Source organism: Coenobita brevimanus, chromosome 28 (genome assembly GCF_032717465.1).
Source record: "Coenobita brevimanus isolate Jiangsu-jjx chromosome 28, ASM3271746v2, whole genome shotgun sequence".
In the NCBI taxonomy this organism is placed as follows: domain Eukaryota; kingdom Metazoa; phylum Arthropoda; class Malacostraca; order Decapoda; family Coenobitidae; genus Coenobita; species Coenobita brevimanus.
In genome coordinates, this window is record NC_136981.1 from 7,137,414 (window position 1) to 7,162,413 (window position 25,000).

The window sequence follows — 25,000 nt, forward strand, 5'->3', positions numbered from 1 at the left end:
CGGTTGGGTTAGAGTGTTGGTGGTTGTGTCGTTGATGATTGGTGTGTGGTGTGGGCTATGACTCTCCTACACATTTTCTTTTTTAGAGGAGTATGCAGGAAATCTTAAAGAATCATTGTGTTTATATATAAATATATGTATGTATATGTATATATATATATATATATATATATATATATATATATAAATATATGTATGTATATGTATATATATATTAATACGCAAAATATGTAAATTTTTGTTAATAATTTCGTGTTTTTTTTTTTTTCTAAGGTAAATATTGTATTTTGCATTTATAATTTTGGCTCTTGTGCCTGTCTGTACCTATTCTTTTTTCCGCAATAATAGTAATGATGATGATGATAATAATAATAATAATAATAAAAAAATAATAATAATAATAATAATAATAATAATAATAAACAATAATAATAATAATAATAATAATAATAATAATAATAATGATAATAATAATAATAATAATAATAATAATGATAATAATAATAAGGATGGTAATCATAATGATGATCATGGTAACGATGATGACGACTACGACAACGACGACAATGATACTAATGATGACGATGATGACCAAGTTTTACGCAAGCGAATTTTTGTCCCCGAACCGGTCAGACTACATGCAACCCTACAGCCAATAAAAACCATAAAACCTGCATTGGGCTAAAACCTAATGCCATATTTTATCGCGTAAGGGATGAAGGAAGGGCTTAGGGTACTCTTGGCTCAGAATATCCTTGCTTTCACCTCGCTTTACTGGCTTTACAATCGGCCCTGACATCGCGGTTGGGAGTTCGTCGATTGCCATACTCCTTTTACTCTAACTTGGCCTAAAATTGCCTTCTCTCCATCTTCATTGCTGAGTTGTAATAATAGATTCACATTTCAGTACGGCACTAGTCATGAAGAAGTTCTATGGAAAGGGTGTAGAACTGTGGTAATATTTTTTTGTTTACTGTCACTGAGCTACGTGAAATAAACTACAGAGGAATGGAAATCTGGGCCAAGTTAGAGGAGTATAGCAAGAACCATGATTAAAAGACACACTTACGGTCAATTTCCTATCATAACTCAGGTTTTGAATTGCGGGGAAAACAAAGGAGGCTATTGAATCTTCCCCTATCCCCTGTCCTAACTTCATGAACAAATCTTAGTTACGAGACGAAAAATTATTGCAGGTTGTAATTATTTTTCTGCAGGAAGATTAGGGAAAGGAGTTAAAAAAAAAAAATCTTCCCTTGTTTAGTAGTTCCTGTAAAAAATATATGTTTATACAGGGATTCGATCGTATGAATAAAATCGTCTTGCTGGGAGGGTGAACTGAATCGTCTTGCTCTGGCTGGGATGGAGTCGTAGAGTTGCCCCACCATGAGAGGGTTGTTGGTGGCAGGATCAACACCCTCAGGCTCCTATGACCCACCTTCAGCTCAAGAAAATCGTCTGGAATACAGCCCTAGAGCTAGCCGGAGCGAAAGAGGGTTTAGAGCCGTTTTATCTTAACACGAGGACCAAGATTATTCCTTTATTTGGTCTCCCTGATGCGTGTGTGGTCTGTGTGTGGAGGACAATAGAAGGAGTGTGTATGGTCTTTTTGTGGTAGTAATAGTAGTAGTAGTAGTAGTGGTAGTAGTAGTGGTAGTAGTTATTATTGTTGTTGTTGTTGTATTTGTGGTGGTGGTGGTAATAGTGGTAGTAGTGGTGGTGGTATTCGTAATAGCAAAAGTAGCAGTAACAGTAGCAGCAACAGCAGCAGCAGCAGTAGTAGTACTAATAGCAGCAGTAGTAGTAGTAGTAGTAGTAGTAATGGTAGTAGAAGTAGCAGTAGTAGTAGTAATAATAGTAGTAATAGTAGCAGTAGTGGTAGAAGTAATAGTAATAGTAGTAGTAGCAATAGTACTAGTAATAGTAGTAGTAGTACTAGTAGTAGCAGCAGTTGCAGTAGTAGTAGTAGCAATCTTAGGCTTTCTGAATGTGATCCCAGTGCACTGCAGGCTGAAGCTGCCCCCCTCCTGCAGTCCACCATCCTCTTCTCTGTGATCGGGGAGGGAGTTGAGGCACGTTTTTATACCCGGGCAGCGGAACCGACCCTTTATATCAATGCCACCACGAGAAGGAGTCCCTCTAAGTCTGTATGCGCTACAATACATGGGTCGTTTAGTGAGTGGCTTTGGATATTTCTAAACACCTCTTCCATAGCGATTTATTTTTGGATATGGCTAGTTTATAATCTTTAGCACGTTATTTATGCAGAGTATGGCGATAGTGGAAGGATTTACGTAACACATGATAGGGCTGGAAGATGTACTAATAATAAATCGCTTAGGAAATGGCGTTAGGACCTAAAAATTTCAATTCCAGGATAATTTACCCCCTCATGCCCTGAACAGCTCTAGTACTCTTTTCCAGCCAGACGATTTTATTCAGCTGAGATTGAGCCATAGGAGCCTGGGATTTTTAACAAGGACTACTACTACTACTACTACTACTACTACTACTACTACTACTACTACTACTACTATTACTATTACTACTACTACTACTATTACTACTACTACTACTACTACTACTACTACTACTACTACTACTACTACTACTATTACTACTACTACTACTATTACTACTACTACTACTACTGCTACTATTACTTTTGCCACTACTACTACTACTACCACTACCACTACTACTATTACCACTACTACTACTACTACTAGTACTACTACTACTACTACTACTACTGCTACTACTACTACTACTACTACTAACAAAGATCAGCCTCTAGTGTGATACATAACTCCACACAAAATTTTGAAACCTAGGAAAGAATTCTTATAATAAAAGTGTTAATGAGGGCTATTCCTAACCACCCCCTTTTTCGAAAATTCTTTTGTAAAATAAAATAGTTTGGAGGCAGCATGAATAAAGTAGAAATACATTATCTTAGGGAAGGAGTTAACGATTCCTATACTGATTAGTTTTGTTACGGTCTTGTCAGCTTTTACCCCTTTCTGTGTCTGGGATAAAGAGAGAGAGGAGAGAGAGAGAGAGAGAGAGAGAGAGAGAGAGAGAGACGAAATCTAACTCTCTCTTTCCCATTTTCTGTCGTCGATACTGATCCTCTCACCACACAAGCAACTTACATTAGCGTCGGAGGTGTAATCACAAACACTCAGTACTTCCATGAGTTTTTATTTAGCAGAACACAACTGCGACTCCATTTCTAATATATTAAAAATGCCGACGTGGGCGGGGGCGAGGTACAACTGGGACACTGAACACGATCGAGGCAGAGATGATATGTAAAAGTGACGAAAAAATACCCTCGATTTACCAGTTTCAGTATTAATAGATACCTGGTAATGTGTGTTCATAAAGACTAAGTTCAGTGGTCTAACAGGTCAAGGAATGGTCGAGAGGCTTGAGCGATAACAAATATACATCCATGGTCTTATTTCCTGTCGAAGGTGATGCCCTGGGCGCGCTGCTCCTCTGCGATGCGGATCTGCTCGATGGCGTGGGCGGGCAAGGGGTGTGGTGTGGGCAGCAGGTCGGACTCGGGGCGGTAGCCTGCTTCGTCGGCCACGAAACGGATCTCACCTACAGTGCCGTCAGCCAGAGTGAACCTGTTAAGAAGAAAGAATCCATAGAATAATAAGAGTAGCACCCTGACATCCTCAACTGCAAGTCGGCTTTCCTGCCACCAACACATAATTACGCAGAAAGCATGTTTACAACTTTCTTTTTTAAATTATGGTAACAATTGATGGTTTCCTTTTCAGTTAATTCTTTATTTTTGTGTGGTGCAGATGGCCGTACAGCTTGGACAGTAAAAATTACTAAGTGGTTAAAAACTCAGGTGTGTGTTAACGTAACAGACCTGAAGACGCCGTTCATGTTACTCTGGCCCTCAGCGCCGGGCACGCCTGTCCTCTCCTCGTAAATGTTGTTGCTGGTCTCGATTTTGTAGTTGAAGTTTCCGTCGCCAGAGTCACTGCGCTCGTCGACCACCGTCGTTGCATCCTTGTCGGGGCGGGGCACTGCGGCAGCCACGGCCAGCAGGCAGGTCAGCAGGACCTGGCGGGAGTCGGGAAGGAAATATCAGTGGCGGTGGTGAGGCAGGGAATCTAGGAAACCCTCAAGTAAACACTGGGTCTTTGATATACATATAAGGTCGGTATTGATTATATTTCCCTGTACGTTTATAAACAGTGTCCCGGTGAGGTTGGGTTTGAGCTGACTTTTGAGGCGATCGTGGATGAAGATGTCTCCACACACCCCAGCTGACACAACATGATACTGGAGTGACGGTGATTGGCAAGACGCACAATTATTCGCCAGTAAAGACATAATGGCCAGGTCCCGGTTTGAGGGTTGTCTCGCCGGGTGCTGGTGATTGGGAGGCCCACTAATGGTACTCCCCAGCACACTCATCGCATCTTAATGAGCCAGCTATATGTCCCCGATGGCGGTAATTATGGACATTCTTTTGGCTAATTATATATCACATGCATTTACCACTCTAAGCTTATCCTTTATCTGGTACTTTAAGTAAATATATTTCCTCAAATATTATTGCAAACGTCCCTCTTATCCTGCCGTCTATCTCCTTTATCGGTCAACGCTGGATGCTTTCATTCATCACGTTAAATTCAATAACCTAAACTACCTCAATGAGACCTCAGTTTCTCCCCAAAACACATCATCTCACCAATAGCAGCAAGACGATACATAACTCAAGCATACTATAAACATTTGGGATATTTTCATAGAAGCACGGGGTGAGAGGCGAGTCCTAGTGTTGCCTTAGGAGTCCACGATGATTTGAGTCCTTAAAGAGTCCTACCACAGCGAGAGTCTAAGCTGTAAGATATCCCTCTACTCACGAGCTTCATGTTGTCGGTGTGAGGATCGGTTGAGGATGCTGGCCACTGCAGGAGACGGGCTTTATATACCAGTGGACAGATGGCAAAAGGTGACAGTGACCCCAGGTGGTTGACACAGACGAGACAAGGACCGGTATCCTCCTCGGTTCCCTAGCACCTTTTACTCAGCGATTCAGTCTCGATTTCGACTAGTTAATATCCTTTTTGTTTTTTAAATAAAGAGTTTGGTGACTTGAGAAGGGTTTATGTAATACAGGATAGGACAGTAAGATATAATACACAAAATAAGTTGCTTAGGAAAAGGTGTTAGGGAGCTTCCTTAACCGACGGGATATACCGGCCAAGGTTGCTTAGTGAGTGAATGGTGAAGGGGGTGAGGTGAGTAGAATGGCCTTTGTGATTCATCAATGATACATGATGAATAATCTGTAAAAGTTTCGTATTTTTGGCACGTAGGACTTTGGTATGTAAGTTATGTCTCCTATTTTGCAGTGAAAGTTATATATTTGCACTTTATTAATTCTGTTTATTTTTCTTCATTAATTTATCTAGTTATTCATTTATTTATTGATACTATGCTTCACTTCTACTACCGGGATGTGCCGTGATGATTTTGCTGGTGCTGTCGGTAATGGCAATGATGCTGATGTACGTAAATGCATAGCTATGGTGTTCTTTAAAAATCAGTTCAATAGAGTTTTGGAGTCACTAACCCGGGGCTGATGCAGTGGATTTTAATTCATATGGTTGAAAGACTGAGAGGCTGCTTAGAGTAATGTGGCTCTATGACAAAGCTCTATGACTAATTTCCCTTTCACCTAACTCTGCCACCGACCCTGTTGTGTTGAGGTCTTGTGTGTGTGTGTGTGTGTGTGTGTGTGTGTGTGTGTGTGTGTGTGTGTGTGTGTGTGTGTGTGTGTGTGTGTGTGTGTTTCTTCCTAGATACCTCATTTCTAACATTTCAGTAATTTCCCGGTCTCTAGCATTTCACCCTGAAAAAAAAAAAAAAAATCGAATCCAACATACCTTCCTATCTCTAACTGGGGTAAAAATAATCTGGTTGTTTTTAATGCATCAAAGACTCAGTTCTTACACCCATCAACCCGACAAAATCTTCCACAGGTGTACCCACTAATGTTTAATAATATTCAGCTTAATCCTGAATCATCCTTGAATATGCTTGGAGTTTCATTTACTCGGGACTTGTCTTGGAAAGATCATATTACATCTCTTGTAAAATCTGCTTCCAAGAGATTAGGTGTGCTAAGCCGACTCCGTTCCTTCTTTACCCCTGCACAATTGTTGACTCTATACACGGGTTTTATCCGCCCCTGTTTGGAGAACAACTCTCATACGCTTATGACTCCACCCTTCACCTTTCCATTCGGTTCCCGCAACGCCCATCTCAATAGTTACTTCAACAAACAAGGGATGAGGCTATGGCACACCTAATGTCTGACTTGGCTCGTATCTCTGACTGGGGTAAAAATAATATGGTTGTCTTTAATGCATCTAAGACTCAGTTCTTACACCTATCAACCCGACAAAATCTTCCACAGGTATACCCACTAATGTTTGATAATATTCAGCTTAATCCTGCATCATCCTTGAACATGCTTGGGGTTTCATTTACTCGGGACTTATCTTGGAAAGATCATATTACATCTCTTATAAAATCTGCTTCCAATAGGTTGGGTGTGCTAAGCCGACTCCGCTCTTTCTTTACGCCTGCACAATTGTTGACTCTATTCAGGGGTTTTATCCGCCCCTGTGTAGACTACAACTCTCATGTGTGGGGAGGCTTCCCACATACAGCTCTTCTCAATAGGGTGGAGTCAAAGGCTTTTCGTCTCATTAACTCTCCTCCTCTTACTGACTCCCTTCAACCTCTGTCTCTTCGCCGCACTGTTGCATCTTTATCTCTTTTCTATCGCTACTTTAATGGTCACTGCTCCTCTGAACTGTCTGCTTGCATTCCTCCACCTCTACGACGGGCGCGTAGCACCCGTCTGGCAGCAAACTCTCATCCCTTTTCTGTCCAACTCTCTAATGCAAGAGTTAACCGTTACTCCCAGTCTTTCATTTATGCAACAGGTCAACTCTGGAACTGTCTCCCTCTGTCTGTATTTCCTGCTGCCTATGATCTCCATTCTTTCAAACGCAGTGTATCCAGGCATCTCGAAATGATCGGATCTTGAATTTGGCTCTCTATTGTATTTTGTTTTTCTCTTGGAGGGAACTGTTACTGCGGGCTCATGGCCTTTGGTTCCTTCTTCCTCGCATAAAAAAAAAAAATACAGCTCTTCTCAATAGGGTGGAGTCAAAGGCTTTTCGTCTCATTAATTCTCCTTCTCTTACTGACTCCCTTCAACCACTGTCTCTTCGCCGCAGTGTTGCATCTTTATCTCTTTTCTATCGCTACTTCAATGGTCGCTGCTCCTCTGAACTGTCTGCATGCATTCCTCCACCTCTACGACGGGCGCGTAGCACCCGTCTAGCAACAAACTCTCATCCCTTTTCTGTCCAACTCTCTAATGCAAGAGTTAACCGTTACTCCCAGTCTTTCATTTATGCAGCAGGTCAACTCTGGAACTGTCTCCCTCTGTCTGTATTTCCTGCTTCCTATGATCTCCAGTCTTTCAAACGCAGTGTGTCCAGGCATCTCGAAATGATCGGATCTTGAATTTGGCTCTCTCTTCTATTTTGTTTTTCTCTTGGAGGGAACAATTATCGCGGGCTCGTGGCCTTTGGTTCCTTCTTCCTCACATAAAAAAAAAAAAAACTTCTGAAGAGAAACATTTTTTCCCCTCTACACACTTGTCAACAACCGTAATGCTTCTTCTCCTCTCCTGTGGCCTATTTAAGGTCCCCGAGTTGCATTTACTTTTATGTTCACTCCAAAATACCCACATCATTTCATTCCCTTTGGTTCTTCCTCACTTCAGCTTTCATTCTTCTCATTATGTGGTGTTTCTTCTACTTTTTCTTGTACATTAAGAAATTACGCTCTTGGTTTCCTTCTTCGTTGCCTTATTTTAGGTGGGAATCATTTATTGGTAAATATCAAACATTTTCCTTGACGTCAGAGTTATAATCATAGACACTCAGTATTTTGAGAAAACTTTATTTATAGAAAAGTCGCTGAAAGTCCGGTAGCTGTATATATTAAAGATGCCAGTGTGGATGGGACGAAATTAAACAGGACATTTTGCAAGACAAAGAAAAAATGCCTCCTGAGAAGAGAAGACATTTACTGGCATTACATCATGAAAGTATATAAGGAGGAGGTCCGGTGATGTGGCAGTATGTGGGTCGTGAAAATTCCAGAGTCTGAGATGGGAAGTGATAACATTATGCACCCATGTTCTTATTTCCTGTCGAAGGTGATGCCCTGGGCGCGCTGCTCCTCTGCGATGCGCAGCAGCTCCTGCACGTGGGCGGGGATAGGGTGGGGTGTGGGCAGCAAGTCGGACTCGGGGCGGTAGCCTGACTCGTCGGCCACGAAGCGGATCTCACCGACGGTGCCGTCACTCAGAGCGAACCTGTTGGAAAGAACGAACCCATAAAACATCAAGAATATTGCACTGTAATAATCTAAACTATAGCTCGGTTTGCGAGCCTAAAACAAAGTAGCCAAAGAATGGTTTCTAGATCAGTTACATTTCCATTTGGTGTTTTTGGTAGGGCTGGTTATTTAGTCATTGTCATTGAAATGGTAATGAACGATCAGGTACAATGACATAAGGACCAGGTGGACAAAGACTCCAGTGTATATGTTGACATAACGGACCTGAAGACGCCGTTCATGTTGCTCTGGCCCTCCGCGCCGGGCACGCCTGTCCTCTCCTCGTAGATGTTGTTGCTGGTCTCGATTTTGTAGTTGAAGTTCCCGTCGCCAGAATCACTGCGCTCGTCGACCAATGTCTCTGCATCCTGGTCGGGCCTTGCGGCAGCCACGGCCAGCAGGCAAGTCAACAGGACCTGGGGGGTGGGGTGCAGGCAGAGAAGGTCAGTGCCGGTGGAATTGGCGGTGGTTAAGTAAGATAGATCATTGTGACAAAAGGAACATTAATGGGGTATGAGAGTTTGATGAAAGAAGAAAAGTTGTTTAAGATAAGAATTTAAGAAGTTCATAATGTTATGGCTGCAGGACATACAAAAAGGTTTTTCTACATCAGTACTTTAGTGCTGAATAAATCACTATGTGTCCTGACTGCAATATATTAACGTGATATGGATATTTTGTTCCTCGGAAATATTAAAGTCAGGTTTGAGTAGTTATAAAACTTTATTTTTCGGCTTTACGGTACGCATGCCCCACGCTACTTCCACAGTTGTTTAAAATGGACTTGTGGATGTAAAGTTAAATTCTTCCCAGGATTCCCCTTGAGCAGGTTTGTCAAGTCCCAAGTCAGTTATTCAGTTATAACTTATGACATGGAACGTAAGATGGGTCTGTCAGGTGTATGGAATATTTTTTATTTGTTTTTCCTTCCTCTGTTCATTTTATTGTTAAAGAAGATAATATGCAAAGAAGTAATAAACATGATGTCGGAATAACTAAGCGATATGTCCAAAAACTTAAAAAAAAAAAATCAGTCGACAGAACCTTTAGTAATGATTGTCCCTTATGGCAAAAGTTCTAATTTAGGCACCGAGCCTCCGATACACCTGTGAGGTCGGTACGGCTTTCTTAGATGCATTGGGCGAGAGGTGAGTCCTGGGATAGCATTCTCATCAGTTTAGGAAGCGCCCTAACACCTCTTCCTGAGCGATTAATGTTTGGATATGGCTGGTTATTAACCTTTGGTATGTTATTCACGCAGAGTACGGCAATATTGGAAGGATTTATGTAACACAGACTAGGGCAGTAAGGTGTCAGAAGCAAACTAAATTGCTCACGAAAAGGTGCTAGGGAGCTTCCTCAACTGACGAGAATACAGTCCCTTGTGTTGCCTGAGGAGTCCACACTTGCTTGAGTCCTTAAAGAGTCCTACCACAGCGAGAGTCTAAGTTGTAGGATATCCCTCTACTCACGAGCTTCATGTTGTCGGTGTGAGGATCGGTTGAGGATGCTGGCCACTGCAGGAGACGGGCCTTATATACCTGTGGCCAGATGACACAAGGTAACAGTGACCCCAGGTGGTTGGCGCAGACGAGGCAAGGTTGTTTAGCGAGTTGGGAGAGAGGGGTGGGTAGGCTGCCCCTTGTACTACATCATTTGTGGTTTGGTGGGCAATTTACAAGCAGATCCTACATTTGCATATACCACTGTTGCTGGGTAAAATATGTCTCTCGCTTTTCATTAAGGATTTTTTTAACCTGTGGACATTTCATCGATATTATTCTTCTCATATACTTTTGGAAAACCTGGTCTTGATAATGGTGATGATGATGGATAGAGATGATGTTGAGTATAATATGTAGGTGCTCCTTTGTATGGAAGTTGCTTAGAATAATGATATACACTAAGCCAAAAACGCCCTAATGGATTATACTAGGCAAATTGTTAGTAGTAGTGGTAGTAGTAGTAGTAGTAGTAATAGTAGTTGTTGTAGATATTGTTATTATACCGTAGTAGCAGTGGTGGTGGCAGCAGCAGCAGCAGTAGTAGTAGTAGTAGTAGTAGTAGCTGTAGCAGTAGTAGTAGTAGTAGTTGTTGTAGTTATTGTTATTATATCGTAGTAGCAGTGGTGGTGGCAGCAGCAGCAGTAGTAGTAGTAGTAGTAGCTGTAGCAGTAGTACTAGTAGCAGTGGTAGCAGTAGTAGTAGTAGTAGTAGTAGAAGTAGTAGTAGCAGTAGTAGTATTTATTTGTTTGTTTATTTATTCATTTCTTTTACTGAGATGAACAACTAGTTGCTCAAAGTACTGATGCTCTGTGTAGGTTTTCCCTTTCACCTAACTCTGCCACCGACCCTGACACGGTAGATGTGAATAAATCAGTGAAGCGGCGCAGGATCTGGACAGGAGCACCGAATTCATTCCATCTAGGCCTCCCTGACACTCCCGGGGTCCTCGTGTGGAGGGAAAATACAGGAAGTGGTGAGAATACAGGTTTTGTATTTTTTACTCAAGGATATTATGTTTGGTCTTGGTTGTTCTTGTTTTTGCTTAACTTCAGTCTTTCTAGCCGAGCAGACCCATCGAACGCCGGTAAGCTACTGTCCCCATCCAGTCGTCCCATACGTTCCCGACACCGTTAATGTTGTGTCTGCGTCTCAGTGTGGCATGTGATCCGCAGCGCTTCATTACGTGTGTTACGTTATCTTCTTGTCGAGTGGACTCATCGACCGCAGGTAAACTACTATCCCTATACAGTCGTCCGAAACCGTTAATGTTGTGTTTACGTCATGGCGTCGCATGTGCTGTATCCATGATGCGTGTTATGTTGCGCGGGTCTCTTCTACAAGCGGTGCACGTGTTATCTGTTTATCCACCCAACCCAAACATGAGCTGGTGGCTGATGAGGGCTGGAGGATGTCCTGATCTATGCCTAGCTGGGTAAACGCGTAGAAAAAATGAAGGTAGTGATAATATGCATCATCGAATACATATCACACCTTTAGAACTATACCTCCACAATTATACGTACCGAGAAAGACGTAGGTAGTGTGAGTTAGTGTATATTTCACCATATGACGTCAGATCTGTGTGATGGTGCTGTTCTGATGTGGTGCCTACGAGAGATGGCATCGCTTTCGTGGTCCTAAATCATACCCTTGCGTTACAGTGACGCCTTTTGCCATTATCTCTCTTAAATGCTGAGTTAGACTGCCACTATATGATGCTAGTTGAGATGTGATGTGGAAAGGATGTAGAATTGTAGTTTTGCCTTTTTCTACCACTGAGCCATGAGAAATAAGCTGCAAGTGGGCGAAAATCTAGGCCAAGTTAAGGTAAAAAGAGTATAGTATAGATAATAGCCGTTTTGTGTTCATATAACTAACCGGAAACACCTTCATAAATTAAACACTACGTTATGGTTACAAGAAATTCGATGGGCCTTCGTTCACAGGTAGAAATGAGTCTCCTTGGTTACTAATCAAATAAATCCTCCAGTCTGATAATATATGGCCACCAACTGAGCAGAAGAAAGCTGAGGATCTTTATCAGGCGAGAGGAAACAGATTACAATACCCGATAAGCAAACTCTACAAAGACTTATTTTCGTTCCGAACAAACCCAACGCAAATCAACCAACTTCACGTAATATTAGGTTCTGTCTTCTTGGGTGCTGGAGAGGGACACCTTCATGTGGTGGCACTGGTGTAACCGAGCTGCTCCATTGCCCGGCTATACAAGCGTCCCTCAGCTCCCTCCCTATCCCGCGAATTGAGGATGGTGAGCTACAGAAGGAGGTCAATCTTGGAATCAGTAATGTCTTTACTTACCCAGATCTTTAGTGGCACACACACACACACACACACACACACACACTGAAACTCGGGCTTGTGTATCCGAAGGCAAATAAAACTCGCGTACTTAAAAATCTAACTTCGTAAGGAATTATATCAGTGCCATGGTTATATGTGGGCAAAAGAGTAAAATCTGCCCTGGTAATATAAGCTGATCATGAAGGAGTAAAAAATTTTCCCTCCTAATATTCCTACTAGTAAAGTGACGTGTAATAATAAACATCAGCACCATCACTAGGATAGGTCTCCATTAAGCTGGCATAAATCGCCCAGGGAGAGGGTAAAAAGGTCACTGCATTGAAGGTACCTAAGTTATTATAAGGGGTACCACTTAAGATAGCATTAAGAGAAGGTCCACTTTCTTGGCCTCTGACTCACACACTGTCCCAAATTGCCTCTTCCCACTTTCATGGTAGGTGTTCATCTTCGAGTACCAAGATATGATTATGAAAGAGAGAGAGAGAGAGAGAGAGAGAGAGTGTGTGTGTGTGTGTGTGTGTGTGTGTGTGTGTGTCTGTCTGTCTGTCTGTCTGTCTGTCTGTCTGTCTGTCTGTCTGTCTGTCTGTCTGTCTGTCTGCTTCTGTGTGTGCGTGTGTGTGTGTCTGTCTGTCTGCTTCTGTATGTGTGTGTGTGTGTGTGTGTGTGTGTGTGTGTGTGTGTGAGAGAGAGAGAGAGAGAGAAAGAGAGAAAGACAGACAGACAGACAGACAGACAGAGACAGAGTGTGTGTGTGTGTGTGTGTGTGTGTGTGTGTGTGTGTGTGTGTGTGTGTGTGTGTGTGTGTGTGTGTGTGTGTGTGTGTGTGTGTGTGTGTAGCTGAAAAAAATATTCCAAATTTCTGCTCCCCTTTCAGTTACCATGTCATACTAAATAATCATGCCTCAGCACATAAGCGTTTTCCATATACGACAGAGGTAGATTGACAGACACTGAGTATTTGCATTTATATTTATTAACAAAAGTCTCTCTCCTGGGACTGCAGCTGTAATATATTCAGGGTGCCGGCGAGTGTGGGGTGAAGGTATAACAGAGGAATTGTAGACGGTCAAGGATGGGTCAGTATTTACACGTGAAGGAGAAATGACCCCTGATTTACCATGCAAATATGATTGTGTTAGCGGCAGGATGTGGGTCGAGGTTGGTCATATTTGCACCCATGTTCTTATTTCCTCTCGAAGGTGATGCCCTGGGCGCGCTGCTCCTCTGCGATGCGCAGCAACTCCTGCACGTGGGCAGGGATGGGGTGGGGCGTGGGAAGCAGGTCGGACTCGGGGCGGTAGCCTGACTCGTCGGCCACGAAGCGGATCTCACCGACTGTGCCGTCACTCAGAGCGAACCTGTTAGAAGGAAAAAACATATAACATCATCTATATTACAATGCATTAATCTAAGCCACAGTTTCATTTACCAGCCTCAAGCACGGTAGCCAAAGAAAAGGTCATTGGCCAGTTCTTTTTTGTCTGTTGGTGTAGGCAAGGCTGATCATTCATTTAATTTCATAATCAAGTGATAGCGAGCGCAAATTCAGGTATAAAAACGCTGGGACTAGGTGTATACAGGTAAAGAGTAAAACTCAAGTGTCAGACCTGAAGACGCCGTTCATGTTGCTCTGGCCCTCCGCTCCGGGCACGCCTGTCCTCTCCTCGTAGATGTTGTTGCTGGTCTCGACTTTGTAGTTGAAGTTTCCATCGCCAGAATCACTGCGCTCGTCGACCAAAGTCGTTGCATCTTGGTCGGGCCTTGCGGCAGCCACGGCCAGCAGGCAGGTCAGCAGGACCTGGCGGGGAGACAGGCAGGGAAAGTCAGTAGCGGTGGTGATGTAAGCAAGGTCACTGATGGGAAAAGGAGTTCTTATGAGAAAAGGCGAGTTCGATGGGTGAATTTAACTCGACGGATTTGAAAATTAAGACGGCCTTTAATGAGGGCTTTTTCAGAGGGCACATTTGCCAATGCCTGGCACGTATACGTATGCATTATGCAATTTCCATTCCTACAGAACTGGACTGGACAATGCAAATTACTTTAATACAGGCAGTTACAATAGTACGAAGTAGAAGACCCAACCATAGATACAGATACTTATATAATAGTGCAATGTGGAAACCTAATCAGTTCCGGAGAAGAGGATCATTCTTTTGAGAGAGGTTGCATGCACATGATAAGTACGAAACAAGCAATATATCTGCACAAGTAGCCACAGAGTCGAGGGAAATAAGATTATAGGAAACAAAACTCCTTCACTGTCGACCGAATCTGAGTAATGTTAGACAGCGACAGCAAAAGTTGTAGATTAACCGTGATCCCGTTACATGGGTCTAAACAGTGGACGTATATAATCGGTGGCTGACGAGGTGGGGTCTGGGAGGTATTGGTAAGGCCTCTGTGGATGACGTAGGAGTGACCGTGACTAATAAAAGGCAGTCTAGTGGCTATAAAGCTCCAACCGGATAGGGCCCACAAGGGTTTAGGGCCGATTTATGATCCAGATTTAATGTTCGCATAATGCCACTCATGAGGGAAGCAGGGAAAGAGTCTGCCTACCCTCATCTTCAGTGTCAGGGCTGAGTAACCTGCGCTGGGCTCCTATGCTTCTGATGTGGCAAAAAAAAAAAGACACAAAGTTATAGTTGGCAAATCCCAGTTGTTTGAAAGCGTGCCGGTGTTCTTAGATGCCGCTCATGACAGTCTCCACCACTGTCTCCTGCTCATAAGGTCACTGTATTCCCCCGGTGATGCTATATATATACCTTCGTGTGCTCCCTTCATTTCAGAGAGGTTTGTGATCGGACGACAGTACCTAACCACAACTACAATAAATGATTCTACCCAAATTACTCCCCTTAAAACAAATATATTACACCAAAAACCCCACCCCTCTATTTGTATATAATAGCTTCAGTAAAACCTCGCATTACACTCTCCCATAAAGACTCCAACTCAACGACTATCAATGAGTCGAGACATATGATCCCAGGTTTGACTCTGGACGATATCTAAATGGCAGTAGGCAGGTTTTAGGTCCAGGTGTTCCCATAGGAGTCCTTAAAAAGTTCTTAAAGAGTCCTACCACAGTGAAAATGAACTTGGTTGTAGGAAATCCCTCTACTCACGAGCTTCATGTTGTCGGTGTGAGGATCGGCTGAGGATGCTAGCCACTGCAGGAGACGGGCCTTATATACTCAGTGGCCGCCCGGCACAAGGTAACGGTGACCCCAGGTGGTTGGAGAGGCGAGGGGAGGTTGTTTAATGAGGGGTTGCTGGGGGTTTTAGGAGGGGGGCGGGGTTCCTAGTACAGTGCTAGGAACAGGAAGGTGAGAAGGTGAAGGATGGTGGCTAAAATAACGAGACGACCTTGGGAATCCGATGCGTGGGTGGGAATGAGTAGGCATCGTTTGTGAAGTGTGTACCTGGCTGGCTTAGGATGAGGGGTGAGGTGAGCACAGAAGAAGTGAAAGGGAAACATCTGAGCTACTGAGGCCATTGGAGATATAGAACAGGCATATGAGACGAATGAATAGGCATCGTTTGTGAAGCATGTATCTGGTTGGCTTAGGAAGAGAGACGGTTTCAGTACCTAAGAAGTGAAAGGAAAACTTCTATGCTACAGAGGGTAGTGGGGAGAAGGCATAAGTGTACCGGACGAATTTCTTAGCATATACTCCTTCCACTTTTACTTGGCGGAGATTTTCGTCCCTTTTGCAGCTTTTTTCCTCTAATCCAATGGCGGAATAAGACAGTGCTTCGGCTCTACTCTGGTTCCATGCAGTTCTTCGGGACTAGCACCTCATTCCAGTGTAAATTTCTTGTCACAGCTAAGCACTCAAGTTGGAGAGTCAAGCTAAGGAGTCAAATTGGAAAGTAAAAGAGAGGCAGGCTGTAGAGTGAAACTGGAGATACGGCAATTTTAGGTCGAGTTAAAGTAGATGAAGCAATTAGATGACAAGAAACAGTGTGAAGTATGACATGCGTGAAGGAGTGAATTTTTAAGATGAACAGAAAATCAACTCAGTGTCATTTTGATGAAAGCGTTTTAAAATTCAGTCTACCAGGTGGAAAAGAGAGATTTTTTTTTTATAATGTGTTCGACTTTGGGTATAGGCTTAGCAGTCCGTTCCCTCAGGTGCAGTAGATATCCTATGTGTTACCCCCCTTCTCATATCACCACTTCTGCACTAACAGCCACCGTACATACCAATTATAGGGCTGTCTCATTCAGGATTTGGGCATTGATACGAGGGGGGAGGGGGGTAAATGACTTGGGTGGGTCTTAAGGTAGATCTTAGACGAAATGCAGAATTAAAGGATTTCTGTTAATTATATTCGTCTGGTTGCAGCAATTTTCTAACATATAAAGACGTTGTTGTTCAGATGGGGAAAAATGTAGAATGTTTTATTATTATTATTATTATTATTATTATTATTATTATTATTACCATTATTATTATTATTATTATTATTATTATTATTATTATTATTATTATTATTATTATTATTACTGTATTATTATTATTACCATTATTATTATTATTATTATTATTATTATTATTATTATTATTATAATTACTGTTATTATTATTATATCCTGGCATCGACAGTTCTCTCAGTTAATTTGTAGGCAGCATGTTATCTTCACTATAAGGGTAGGTAGTGTAGGGCTTAGTTTTGCTGGCTCAGGACGGTTTTTGTTATTTTCAAGGGGGGTTTCTTGTGGAGGGGTGATGTGGTAGTAGTAGTAGTAGCAGTAGTCGTAGTAGTAGTGATGGTGGAGGTGGGGGCAATAATAATACTAGTAGTGCTGATGGTGATGGTGTGGTGGTGATGGTGGTGACAATAGTAGTAGTAGTAGTAGTAGTAGTAGGAGTGGTGGTAGTAGTAGTAGTAGTACTAGTAGCGGTAGTAGCAATAGGCTCATCTGAATGCGAAACCGGTAGACTGCAGCTCAAAACTCACCTTCTTCCTTGATCCACCATCCTCCTTTCGGGTGACAGGGAGGAAATTGAGAGACATTTGTACAGTCGGGCAGCTCCACCGTCCAGTAACATCGGTGCCACCACGTGAAGGCGTCCCTCTTCAGAATCCGTGTGTTAAATAAAGGAGATAATGACAAGAATATCTAAACCTTCCCCCCCCCCTTTTCAAAGTTCGGAAAGTCCCCATTAAGCTATATAAGAATTTTTTGACCTCCATTTTTCTACTCTAACTTGGCCCAAAATTGCCATCTCTCCATCCTACCTACCTAGTTCAGCAAGAGATTAACACTAGAATTTGATGACAGTCGTGAAAGATGCTATGGACACGAAGTAGAGCCGCAGTATTGTCATTATCTGTCCTTGAGCTACGTGGAATAAATCGCTAGAGGACAGGAATCTAGGCCAAGTTGAAGTGAAAGGAATATAGTGGAGAGATTGAGATGTAGAAATGCGTCATCGTGTGGAAGAGGTTAAGCTGCTTACTATTGTCGGGTTACTCAAAGCTGACAAACATCCCAAATTCCTTTCTGTTTAGTTAATGGCAGTATGTAGTCAGAGTGGGAGTTTGATCTGACTAGTAACCAAGGAGACTTATTCCTGCCTCACAAATACGGCTCAGTAAATAGTTGATGTCAATGTATAGTCAGACTGGAGGTTTGATTTGACTAGTAACCAAGGAGACTCATTCGTATCTGATAACCACAGCTCAGTATATAGTTAGTTTCAGCCATGTACTTAGATTGAAGATTTGATTTGACTAGTAACCAAGGAGATTCATTCCTACCTCATCACCAGTGAATCTCACGCAATCACAACTCAGTAATTAATTGTGAGTGGTCCAGTTCCATCAGATAAATACAAACCTACTTCCCTTCCCTTCCCTTCCCTTCCTTCCCTTCCCTTCCCTTCCTTCCCTCTCCTCCCTCATCCCTCCCCCTCACCTGTCACCATCTTTCAACTTTCCCCTCCCCTTTCCCATCCTTCCCTCTCTACCCTCATCCCTCCCTTTCACCTCTCCCTTTTCCCATCCTTTCCTCCCTTCCCTTATCCCTCCCTTTCACTTCTCCCCTTTCTCATCCTGCCCTCTACTCCCTCATCCCTCCTCCTTACCTTTCCCCTTCCCCTCCCCCCTGTCCTTCCTCACTGACACCCACACCACCCTCACATATGTCATACCTCTTCACTGACCTCCCACACCACCCCCACCACATCCACCACCACCACCACCACCTTCACTTTCCATAGCCTTCCATCTCAGAGAACCTTCACGTTTGAGTCCTATAGGTGACCCTTTGACCCCATTTACACTGGGACCTATTTATCTATCTATATATCTATCTATCCATCTATCTGTCTATCTGTCTGTCTGTCTGTCTTTTTTATTTATCTCGAGACAGTTTTTTTCCCTATTCTCCACAAGGACCGATTTTCTTTTTTCTTCTTTTTTTCATATCCTTGCTTTCTTATTTATTGATTTATTGATTTATTCATTCATTGTCATCTTTATTATATCCTTATTAGTACTTAACGATTGTATTAATTTTGCCTTTATCATATCTTTATTGCCGCCTACCGAGTTTTGTAAGTATATTCAGGCAGGTAAAAATTTCAAGCAGACCAAGGGATTAACTGCAATAATATCTGGTTCCTTTAGTAGTAGTAGCAGTAGTAATAGTGGTAGTAGTAGTAGTGGTAGTAACAATAGGAGTAGTAGTAGTAGTAGTAGTTATTGTTGTTGAGTAGTAGTTGTAGTAGCAATAATAGTACGGTAGTAGTAGTAGCAGTAATAATAGTAACATTAGTAGTAGTGGTAGTTGTTGTTGTTATTATTGTTGTTGTTGTTGTTGTAGTCCCTGGTTCAACTGAAACGTGAGCCCAGTAGACTGCAGGCTGCCACTGCTCCTCTCCGTCACACCACCATCCACCTTTCGGGGGACAGGGAGGGAAGAAATAGAGGTTTGTATACGAAAACAGTCCACCTGATCGCCTATACTGCAGCCACCTCATACAGCCGTGAGAATAGTTCCGGCCATAAGATAAGGATATGAGGTAACCCAGATTAGGTGAAAGTGTTGCCAAGTAGCCTATGACGAAACCGACTTTTTTTTTTCAGAACAAGAGTGAGAGACTGACGAGGAGAGTGTATTTGAGTGAGGTGGAAAGGGGGAGAGGGAAAGGGAGGCCAAGGGTGAGATGGAGGGATGGAGTGGAGTGGTATATGAGAGAGGGGGATGTGAGATGGGAGCAGGGCAATGAAATGGTGTGAGGACAGGGCGACATGGAGGCGATTTGTTCGTGGCCACCCCCTATGGGATTAAGGTGTCTGGCAATAGGTAGATAGATAGAAGAGATCAATGGTCGAGGTCACAAAGCTAGGTCAACTCTGGGCTTTAATTGCGGCCTTGATTGTTGACCTGTTGCTCTCAATTTTAGCAGGCTTTTTCGTTAGCGATCTGTCAAACATTCCACCAAATTTAGCTAAAAACAGAGAAACACTATTCGTCTTACCAGGCTGGAACTATTCTCACGGGGCCGGAACTATTCTCACGGCAGTGCTAGATAATGGGATTTTTTTTTTTTTCTTATATGTTTTACCAAATTTCCAGGAAGTTTTTTAGAGTAACTCATGACAGAACGTACTCTTTTTCAGAACAGGAGTTGGAATTGCGAAGCGGTGGCGCCATTATAAAAAAAAATAAATAATAATAATAATAATAATGATAATAATAATAATAATAATAATAATAATAATAATAATAAACCATAAGAGGAAGAAAATGTACAGAGAGAAACAGAGACGTCACGAAAATACCATGAAGGAAGTGTTTGAGCAAAGGAAGAGAGAAGACAGCAGTATTTGAGGTGGGGAAGGGAAAGCAAAAACAAGAAAGGAGAAGGGAAGTAGCAGATTTTGGATGGGGGAAAGGGGAAGTACGCGCAAGAGAGGAAGATGGAAAGTAGCAGAATTTGAGGGCGAAAAACAGAAAGTGAAAATATAAAAAGCAGAAGGAAAGTAGCAGAAACTGGATGGGGGAAAAAGAAAGTATAAGTAAGAAAAGGAGAAAGAAAGTAGCAGGATTTGGAGGTAGGAAAGGGAAATTATAAGCATGAAAAGGAGATGGAAAGTAGCAGAATTTGGATAGGGGGAAAGGGGAAGGACAAACAGGATAAGAAAATAACCAGGTTTGGAGGTAGGAAAGGGGAAGGAGAAAAAAGAAAATAAAAAAAGCTGGAGAAATGGAAAACACGAGATATAAGCAAGAAATGGTGGGACGAGGAGAAGGGAGAGGCGATGGGAGAAAGAAAATATTTAAGCAGAAGCCAACAAGGTTCGTGAAGAAACAGCTAAAAGCATAATGAGACAGAAATTACCATATTTTAGAGGCAGCAAAAAAAGAAAACACAAGGAAGGATGAGGCCAAGAGGAGGGGTAGGCAACGAAAGGAAAAAATATAGGAAGGAAAAGTTTCAGGCATGAGGAGAAAGGAGAATATAAAAGCATGGAAGGGAAAGTTAAGAGAAGAAAAGGATGAAGTCATGAAGAAGTGCAGACGTAAAAGGATGGAAACTAAATTGGGCAGAATCCAAAAACAAGTTGCAAAAAAAACACAGCTGCAAGAGATTTTAAAGGCAAAGTGGAAAAGAGAGTAGTAGGGTTTAGAGGAAAGAAAGGGAAAGGAAAAACGAAGACCGGTGATGCCAAAAGGATGAAGAAGGGGAAAGTAACATCTATGAAAGGTGGAGCCAAGGGGAGGAGCAGGCTTGAGATAAACAAATGAGTGGCGTGCTCCGACCGTGTAAACAACATAATGGCCGTGTTTGTCAAGGGTAGCCTCCACCTCCTCCTCCTCCTTGTGTATCCAGGCAAGCGGTTTGGAGCACAGTGTTTCCTACATGACACTACCAAAAGGACTCCTGAACGCAGACTATACTCCTCCTCCTCCCCTTCCCTCTCCTTGTATCTCCGGGCAAGAGGGTAGGTACACACTATCTCCTATCCTGACACCGCGGAAAGGACTCCTCTAAGCTGAATACTCCTCTGTCAGTAGCGAGAGCAATACAGAAATAAATGACCTGGTACTATAATCTGGTCCTGTTCCTCAAGAGTAGGTAGGCTGGTGTTTGCTCCCCAGCTACCTAGGGCTCCTGTAGGCTGAATAGTCCTCCGTCATTAGCGAGAACAACATGGCATTAAGATCTTGGTATCAAATTCTAAGCCTGTTTTCTAGGGCAGCTGAGTGGTTGTGTGTCCAGGCATTCGGGATGGTGCTCACTCCTTCCAGTCCCTTCCACTATCAAGGATCCTTTCTAAGCTTAATACTCGTTTGGTAGGAGGGATTTTAATATAGAAAAAAGGTAGGAAAAAAAAAATGATGTCCTGGTGCTTAAACTGTGAACCTGTTTGTCAAGGGCAGCTGACTGGAGGCGTCTCTGGATGGACAGGTTGGAGTAGGACAGGTTTTGCTACTTTGCGTCAATAAATAATCATCAAATCGTGTGCCGTTACTAGCAGGTTGAGGGGGACGTGGTTGCCAATGGTGATGCTAATTTTGGGAACTTTCTCCTACCCTGGATATTGATGCTTGGAGTGGATGTGGTTGCCGATGGTTGATGCTAATTTTGGGAACTTTCTCTACGTTGGATATTGATTCTTGTAGTAGTTAATGACTCCTCGTTAAATTTAAGGAACAGAAAGCCGGACCACTGGACAGACAACCAATGTGTGTCGTTAACTGTGGAAAAAAAGACACGGTAGTTTGGAGATGACAGTAGTTCTCTCCATTATCACTATGCTTATGTTTTTTTTTTTTTTTGTCATATTAGGGATGAGTTTATCATCGTTAAGGTCAAGGCCTAACCAAACTGATATCTGACTGAACAACCCGCATCTGCAAATATAAGAGAGAGAGAGAGAGAGAGAGAGAGATGTGGCTGTGGGAAGATCAAAGTGAAATTTTATCCACACTCGCTGCCCTTAATTCATCCCTATACTAGTGCTGATTTTTCACGTTGAGCTGGACGAATAAAAAGTCTGAGATGAAGATGATTAACACCTGAGTCTTTAGGTGTAAGATGCTGGCTGAGGGAGGTGAGGTTATTGGCAGGGAACCATATTTTTGCTTACTTTACTTACCTTGATTTCAGATTGGGCAGATTAATTTTCGTTACCTATAAGATAGATAGATAGATAGATAGAGAGAGAGAGAGAGAGAGGGAGGGAGGGAGGGAGGGAGGGATAAATAAATAGATGGACGGATAGACGGAGAAAGAGATAGATAGATAGATAGATAGATGGCTGGCTGAATGGATGGATAGATGGATAAATAGATGCTGTAATTAGATAGATAAATAGAAAGAGAGATGGATGGATGGACAGATAAACAGATAGATAGACAGATAGATAAATAAAATACGATAACTGAAGAGAAAACTAGAGTGACAAAAGGCTGTAAATTAACATAGATATTATTACTAGTTGCACTCTATAATTTTGTCCTCTATACTGATTTCTATAATTGCTGATGAATTATTGTCAAGCTCAGAAATTATACAACCCAAAAACTAGCCAGAAAAAAAAATGGATTCTAAGATGATGACTGAGGAGTTTTGGTGTTTTTTTTACTCTCTCTCTCTCTCTCTCTCTCTCTCTCTCTCTCTCTCTCTCTCTCTCTCTCTCTCTCTCTCTCTCTCTCTCTCTCTCTCTCTCTCTCTCTCTCTCTCTCTCTCTCTCTCTCTCTCTCACTACATGCAATATTTTCCTTCATATTTGTGTTCCTTATTCTTAAAGGTTTCTATGATTATACAGACCTAGAGCTGACTAAACTGATTAAACAATTCATACCTCTCTCTCTCTCTCTCTCTCTCTCTCTCTCTCTCTCTCTCTCTCTCTCTCTCTCTCTCTCTCCACCTTCCTCAACCTCTTGTAAGTGTTGACTGATCACACCTTAAGCCTGCCTAAGACTTTTTACCTTGAGCTGAGGAAATAAACATCACGAGAGCCGGATAGACAACTCAAGTGCCCCGTTAGAAGTAGGCGTAGATGGAAGTAGGTGTTTGTAGATGAGGAGAATAATTTACCCAGTAGCTGATGATCATTTTAGCTCAATTTCATCACACCTGACATTGGATTAAATACTGTACAGGTGAAATATTCAGTAACCTTGTAAGTCGAATTTTTTGCCCTCCCCCCCAAAAAAAAAACGTATTCTAAGTTAAAGCAGCTCCTTAACACCTTTTCCTAAGCGATTTATTGCACCTTACTGCTCCCCCTCAGTGTTACATAATCTCTCCACTGTCCCCATACTCCGCATAAACAACGTGCAAAAGGATATTAACCAGCCATACCCAGAAATAAATCGCTAAGGAAGAGGTGTTAGGGAGCTTCCTCAACCGGCAAGATGAGGGACCCTTGCCTTTTTGTTTTTAGTATACAGACTCTTTTATTTATATGGTGATAATTTTATGTTAGTTAAAAATAAATGGATCTTGAATCAGAGTTTTTTTTTTTTCTTAGAGGGAACAATTTTGAGGACTTTCAGCCTTTGGTTCCTTTTTCCTTGCATATATAAAAAAGAATATATGTATAGTAGCTAAGATGTATTACTGAAATCCTACTTTTTTTTTTTTTTTCGTGGGCAAGTTTGAGATCGATTTTCTTGCAGTTGCAGTACTAGTTGTAGTAGTAGTCGTAATTGCAGCAGTAGTAGTAGTAGTAGTAGTAGTAGTCATAGTAGTAGTAGTAGTAAAAATATTAGTACCAGCAATAGCCCCAGGTTGATCTGAAACGTGAACCCGGTGCACTACAGGCTGAAATTGACAGTCCTCCATCCTCCTCTCGGCGGGATAGGAAGGGAGCTGAGGGGTGTTTGAATAACCAGGTAGCTCCACCACCCAGTTATATCGGCGCCACCACGTGAAGGCATCCCTCTATGGTGCCAATAAGAAGAGAAAAAAAAAAAAGAATGAGCTTTATGTTTTTGAGAAGGATAAATGAATCAAAACAGGATTCGTATATAAGACAAATACAAAACAGGAAAAACAGGAAAAGAGAGGCAGGTCCAGAAGTAGGAAAACTGAGGCAGGTCCGAAAGTAGGAAAAGAGAGACAGGCCCAAAAGTAAGAAAAGAGAGGCAAGTCCAAAAGTAGGAAAAGAGAGACAGGTCCAAAAGTAGGAAAACAGAGGCAGGTCCAAAGGCAGGAAAAGAGAGGCAGGTCCAAAAGTAGGAAAAGCGAGGCAGGTCCAAAGGCAGGAAAAGAGAGGCAGGTCCAAAAGTAGGAAAAGAGAGGCAGGTCCAAAAGTAAGAAAACTGAAGCAGGTCCAAAAGTAGGAAAAGCGAGGCAGGTCCAAAAGTAGGAAAAGCGAGGCAGGTCCAAAAGTAGGAAAAGAGAGGCAGGTCCATTGAATTTCTTAACACATATATATCCCCTGTGTTTATTGTATTTTTTTATCTGGTAGCCAAAGTGTAAGAAAAAATATATATAATAATTTTTGGGTAATATCCTCACAAATTCCACTTCTTGGCTTCTCCGGTGCATCATAATAGATAAAGTAATAGATATGATGCTGGGAATAAGAGAGAGAGAGAGAGAGAGGGAGGGAGAGAGAGAGAGAGAGAGAGAGAGAGCAGAAAACATTAAACAGTCGAGGAAGGAGAAATAGAGAGAAGATGGGTAACAGGAGAATTGCCTTTCAGAAAACAAGAAATATATATAGTA

At 42.2% G+C, this 25,000-nt stretch overlaps 3 protein-coding genes across 3 annotated transcripts; all 3 read right to left on the reverse strand.

Annotated features, from left to right (window-relative positions):
• Positions 1 to 3,463: 3,463 nt before the first annotated feature.
• On the reverse strand, positions 3,464 to 5,560 carry LOC145394660 (cuticle protein AMP1B-like). Its single transcript, XM_080268435.1, has 4 exons — positions 5,492 to 5,560; positions 4,899 to 4,943; positions 3,893 to 4,089; positions 3,464 to 3,638 (listed from the first exon to the last, which is right to left on the reverse strand). Exons 1-4 carry the CDS (start codon positions 5,558 to 5,560, stop codon positions 3,464 to 3,466), a joined length of 486 nt encoding a protein of 161 aa, XP_080124561.1.
• A 2,705-nt stretch (positions 5,561 to 8,265) lies between these two features.
• On the reverse strand, positions 8,266 to 9,986 carry LOC145394708 (cuticle protein AMP1B-like). Its single transcript, XM_080268489.1, has 3 exons — positions 9,936 to 9,986; positions 8,689 to 8,879; positions 8,266 to 8,440 (listed from the first exon to the last, which is right to left on the reverse strand). Exons 1-3 carry the CDS (start codon positions 9,942 to 9,944, stop codon positions 8,266 to 8,268), a joined length of 375 nt encoding a protein of 124 aa, XP_080124615.1. The 5' UTR covers positions 9,945 to 9,986.
• Positions 9,987 to 13,476: 3,490 nt separating this feature from the next.
• Positions 13,477 to 15,454, reverse strand: LOC145394709 (cuticle protein AMP1B-like). Its single transcript, XM_080268490.1, has 3 exons — positions 15,425 to 15,454; positions 13,901 to 14,091; positions 13,477 to 13,651 (listed from the first exon to the last, which is right to left on the reverse strand). The coding sequence occupies exons 1-3, from the start codon at positions 15,431 to 15,433 to the stop codon at positions 13,477 to 13,479; spliced, it is 375 nt and encodes a 124-aa protein (XP_080124616.1). The 5' UTR covers positions 15,434 to 15,454.
• Between the last annotated feature and the right edge of the window lie 9,546 nt (positions 15,455 to 25,000).

Coding starts and splice junctions, on each gene's coding strand:
- LOC145394660 (XM_080268435.1), bottom strand. CDS start 5,560: ATGCATTTACGTACATCAGCATCATTGCCATTACCGACAGCACCAGCA. Junction 4,090..4,898: donor ACACCGACAACATGAAGCTC/GTGAGTAGAGGG, acceptor GACTCCCGCCAG/GTCCTGCTGACCTGCCTGCT. Junction 3,639..3,892: donor AACATGAACGGCGTCTTCAG/GTCTGTTACGTT, acceptor TCTTCTTAACAG/GTTCACTCTGGCTGACGGCA.
- LOC145394708 (XM_080268489.1), bottom strand. Junction 8,441..8,688: donor AACATGAACGGCGTCTTCAG/GTCCGTTATGTC, acceptor TCTTTCCAACAG/GTTCGCTCTGAGTGACGGCA.
- LOC145394709 (XM_080268490.1), bottom strand. Junction 13,652..13,900: donor AACATGAACGGCGTCTTCAG/GTCTGACACTTG, acceptor TCCTTCTAACAG/GTTCGCTCTGAGTGACGGCA.